This window comes from Hemibagrus wyckioides, linkage group LG12 (genome assembly GCF_019097595.1).
Source record: "Hemibagrus wyckioides isolate EC202008001 linkage group LG12, SWU_Hwy_1.0, whole genome shotgun sequence".
Taxonomy (NCBI): domain Eukaryota; kingdom Metazoa; phylum Chordata; class Actinopteri; order Siluriformes; family Bagridae; genus Hemibagrus; species Hemibagrus wyckioides.
The window spans coordinates 14,511,050-14,515,933 of NC_080721.1; the positions used below are offsets into that span (position 1 = coordinate 14,511,050).

The 4,884-nt window shown below is 45.0% G+C and overlaps 1 protein-coding gene across 1 annotated transcript in view; it reads right to left on the reverse strand.

Moving 5' to 3' along the window:
- Positions 1-4,681, reverse strand: part of hlfa (HLF transcription factor, PAR bZIP family member a) — an 18,089-nt gene extending 13,408 nt beyond the window's left edge. Inside the window, exons 1-2 of the mRNA XM_058405064.1 lie at positions 4,284-4,681; positions 1,549-1,890 (exon numbers count right to left, since the gene is read on the reverse strand). Coding sequence (XP_058261047.1) covers positions 1,549-1,890; positions 4,284-4,392 — 451 coding nt within the window. The 5' untranslated portion in view covers positions 4,393-4,681. The remainder of the gene's footprint in view (positions 1-1,548; positions 1,891-4,283) is intronic.
- Between the last annotated feature and the right edge of the window lie 203 nt (positions 4,682-4,884).

Consider the following 4,884-nt stretch of genomic DNA (forward strand, 5'->3'; position numbering starts at 1 on the left):
AGCACACTGTTTAGTTGCCCAGCTCTAAGCTAACTGCAGTTTTCTGACCACTTCAGAGCTCATGTCTAAATGCTAACAATGATCAAATAAAAAAGCTAAAATGTTATTTATAGATAAAACCTATATTTTTCCTCTCTTTATAAACAGACATTATATTTTAGACTAAAGCGACTAGCAGATGAAAGCTAGAGATTAGCAGGGGCTGTAGAGGTAATCTGCTGGAGAAAGAGCTGAGTCATTGCCGGCGTTGGCCTCAGCACGGTCGGGTTGAGTATTAACCTGTGAGAAAGGTGAATGTCAGGTCATGATAAGCGCAGTGTAGCACGGATGAACTAGCATAAAAGGCTAAAGGTGTGAATTCACCTCAGGGCAATCGCTCACTCCTTCAGCTAACAGCTGGGAGCTGTGGGGGATATGAGGCTCTCTGGAGTATGGAATAATTATAAGAACGTCTTTTTTTCTCTATGTTTCTATAATTCTGTAAAGCTGCTTTGAGACAATGTCCAATGTTAAAGAAATATATTGAATTGAAATAGACTTCATCAAAAGATGGAGAGATCTCCTGAAAAATCATCTGAATCTCCAAAAACTAGAGTCCATCAGTGTCCTTAAACATTCTGCTTTTACCTCAGAAATTACAGCAGGATGTACATTTTAACCGTTTAGAGTTACATTTAACACTGTGGAACATCCATGAAATAAACTCTATAAACACTATAAACACTCTAGGCACTCACACACACACATCACACACATACACACACACATCACACACAGACCCACACACAGTCTCTCTCTCTCTTTCACACACACACACACACACACACTTCTCACAGAAATCTAGGATGTGAATGAGCTGTTGCTATAGAAACAATAAAGTAATAGAGTGAGTGCATTAATATAAAGCTGCACTACAGTCAGAGCCGCTGTTCGAGAATTCATCAACACTTTCTAACCAATCAGAGAGCAGAACTCAGCAGGTATAAAATGCTAACTATGCTAATACTAAACTGTTGTAACTCCAAAGGATCGACAAGGTTTCCAGTTCCACAATTTTGCTTCATTTTTAATTCTGGCTGTGGCTTTAATTTCAGGGCCAGAAAAATCCAAACAGAAGCTTAAAATGAAGGCAGGAGTAAGATGTGCTGCAGGTCAGTGCTGTAACTCAGGACTGATCTGAGAAATCCATATGATGAGGTGAATATTCCAGATGTAGGATTATATGAAATATTACAGACTGCATCTTTAATTACAAATCAAATGTTTATATGAAGTACTTGTTCAGATATTGATGCAGTGTGAAGTCCTGTGTGTCATTGTGTGTGTGTGTTTATAAAATCACAGGTGTGTAAGGCGTGCAGCAGACGTCAGACTTCAAAAGAGCTGTGTGTGTGTGTGTGTGTGTGTGTGTGTGGCGACTTGTGTGAACATGTGTGCAAGAGTTCTTACTGTAGGGAATGTTAGTGCATGGAATGGCATGTTAGGTGTGTGTGTGGGTGTGTGTGTGTGTGTGTGTGGGTGTGTGTGTGTGGGTGTGTGTGGGTGTACCTGCTCGGCTGGGGCTCGGTAGGCAGCTCTGTGTCACCATGTCGGCGTGTACTGAGGTGCTGGCCCGGTTACTGAGGTCCACCACAGATGGTGGTGAGGGCATGGTAGGGCTCTGCTGCAGGGTCTGCTGGGTAATCTGGTTCTGCTCGCTCTGTGGGTTGGCGGGAATGCCGTTTTCAGACAGGAACTCCTCCAGGTCCATGTACTCCAGCTGGAAGTTGTCTCCGTCGTATGGCAGTGTTTTGTCCCACAGCGTCGGGCCGAGAAACGCAGACTGAGGTGCATTGGCTCCGGTTCCATCTTCCTCCAGCTTCTTCTCTTTCTCTTTCTCTTTACCAAAACCTGGTGAGAATGCAGAACAGGCATCAGTGTGACAGCAACACAATAACAACAACAACAACAACACATGATGCACTTACAGAGGCCACACCTCTTTCACTGAGACTGACAGATACAGAGGCCACACCTCCTTCACTGAGACTGACAGATACAGAGGCCACACCTCCTTCACTGTGACTGACAGATACAGAGGCCACACCTCCTTTAGTGAGACTGACAGATACAGAGGCCACACCTCCTTCACTGAGACTGACAGATACAGAAGCCACGCCTCTTTCACTTTAAAGAGGCAGCAGTGTCTCAGTTATGTGAGTCTTCATGAGATGAAATAAGACTGGTTTTTTATGAACCAAAACAGTGCTGTATTTTTGTGTGCAGTTTTGATGCAGAACATCTCTGATCTGTGATTTTGGTTTCGTTTTCCACGTCACGCAGGAAGACACGTGACTTTCACATCTGTTTCCTTTAACATTAATCTGTGTTTACTGGGTTGATGCTTTTAAGCCGAAGGGATTTAAAGTGAAGTGAAATAGAGTCGTGATTCATCTGACTGGAGGAGAGTAGATCTCAGATGTACAACACAGCGCGCCCCTCTGTCTGAATGAAGCACAACGCCCCCCTCTGTCTGAATGAAGCACAGCGCCCCCCTCTGTCTGAATGAAGCACAGCGCCCCCCTCTGTCTGAATGAAGCACAGCGCCCCCCTCTGTCTGAATGAAGCACAGCGCCCCCCTCTGTCTGAATGAAGCACAGGTGTTGACTAGCTAGCTGAGTGATGATCACACTGCAGTATGGGGACACAGTTAGCATGAAGCTAAGGTTCCTGTTACTTTACCTTCCTCTCCTGAGAGCACAGTGAAGAGATCAGTAAACATGTCAGGGCTGACGGATGAAACTGGACATTAAGAGAGTTCACACTGAGTTCACACTCGAATGCGATTTTTTAAACACTCAAACACCTCGGACTTTAAACACATCTGAACGGAATTCTTCAAATGATTTTCCACTCAGGTCAGTTTACAGACATTTACAGCCTCCAACCAGGAAGCGTCACTGCTCACCGGCGCCCCCTGCAGAGAACAGCTGAAAAAACTCAGCACCATGTTGAAATGGACACATGAAGTTTCTGCTGTTAAAGACCTTATAAACAGCTGATTCTTATGACAAGCTCGAGCTGGACTGACCAGTGCCTGGTCACAACGCCTGCCATGAAATCATGTCTTGTGATTCGAGTAATAAAATCAGTCTCACAGAGAGGGGGGGGGACAGAGAGAGAGAGACAGACAAACAGAGAGAGAGAGAGAGAGACAGAGAGAGACAGACAGACAGAGAGAGAGAGAGAGAGAGAGAGAGAGAGAGACAGACAGACAGACAGACAGAGAGACAGACAGAGAGAGAGAAAGACAGAGAGAGAGAGAGAAAGAGAGAGAGAGAGAGAGAGAGAGAGACAGAGAGAGAGAAAGAGACAGAGAGAAAGAGAGAGAGAGAGGGAGAGAGACAGAGAGAGAGAGACAGACAGACAGACAGAAAGAGTGAGAGAGAGACAGACAGAGAGAGAGAAAGAGAGAGAGAGAGAGAGAGAGAGAGAGAGAGAGAGAGAGACAGACAGACAGACAGACAGACAGAGAGAGAGAGAGAGAGTGACAGAGGGAGAGAGAGAGAGAGAGAGAGACAGACAGAGAGAGAGAGAGCAGGTTAGGTGTTCACACTCCTTTCACTCTTCATCCTGCTGGAGAGAGTCTTATAACCGTGGAGCTCTGATTGCTGTGTCCACTGCTTCTGGACATAGCGGCATAACGCCTCAGTGCATGGAACACACGAGTGTAATAACCGCGAAGGCACGAGACACGCAGCAATAACAACACGGAATAACGCAGACGTTATAGTGCTGACTGATCACGTGATCACGTCATAACGAGAATAATGCAATGAGCAGAAAAAAGTAAGAGTGAAACTAAAAGAGTCAAAAACAGAGCCGCATTTCTGCACACAAAAAATAACAACAACAACAATAACAATAATACTACTAATAATAATAATGCACTAGAAGTGCTGTAATAATAATAATGTAATAATAATGTTGCATGTAATAATATAACAAATAAAAACAATGATTAATAAACTGAACAGGTTGTCTAAAAGAGACGCCATGTAAATAAGCACGATAAGCAAAATAATAATAATAATAATAATAATAATAATAATAATAATAATAATAATAATAATAATAATAGAGCACGAGCGCAGTAATAGCAACTGAATAAAACGACATTAATAAAGCACGGTAATAACTGCGCTTCGAGCGCAAACATCCTCTCTAATGCGCGTCCTGTATGCTAAACTGCGTGTGCGCGCGCGCGTGTGTGTCTGTGTGTGTGTGTGTGTGTGTGTGTGTACCCTCGTCGTGGTGGAAGGGCAGCTTCATGGGGTTCTCCAGGAGGGATTTAAGCACTCCGTGGGTCGGAGGCAGGAAAGCGGAGTTGACGGGCCGCGACATTTTCTCCATCGCTGCGCGCGAGCAACACGGTTTAATCCTCCGGGAAGTACAGAGCAGGGAAATTTAACCGAAAGTGCAAAGCAATAAAAACGACAATAAACGAGCAACCGAAAAAAAGAAAGAAGTCTCCAGAAATTATTAATAATAATAATAATAATAATAAATAAAAAACAGACACACGGAAGGTCGAGCAGCAGCGAGCGGTGCGTGTTAAAGCCGCGCGCGCACTCCCGCCGTCCCGCTTAGCGTTTCTGCTGCTTCTGAGCGGCTCTAGCGCGAGCGGGTTCGCCTCCCATGTGCGCGCGCCGCCGCCGTCTCTGGCGTCACGCTCATGAATAGCCGAACTGTTCGGATGGGCGGGGCGCGGACGCGCGCAACAGAAACTATTTCGTTTTCCGTTCACACTTGAGCCGTTTTTTTCCCGCTCTATCCGTCAGTAAACAGCCTGGTGGTCACTCACACTCTGAAAACCTTCATGTGAACGCTTCAGCATCTGTGGGA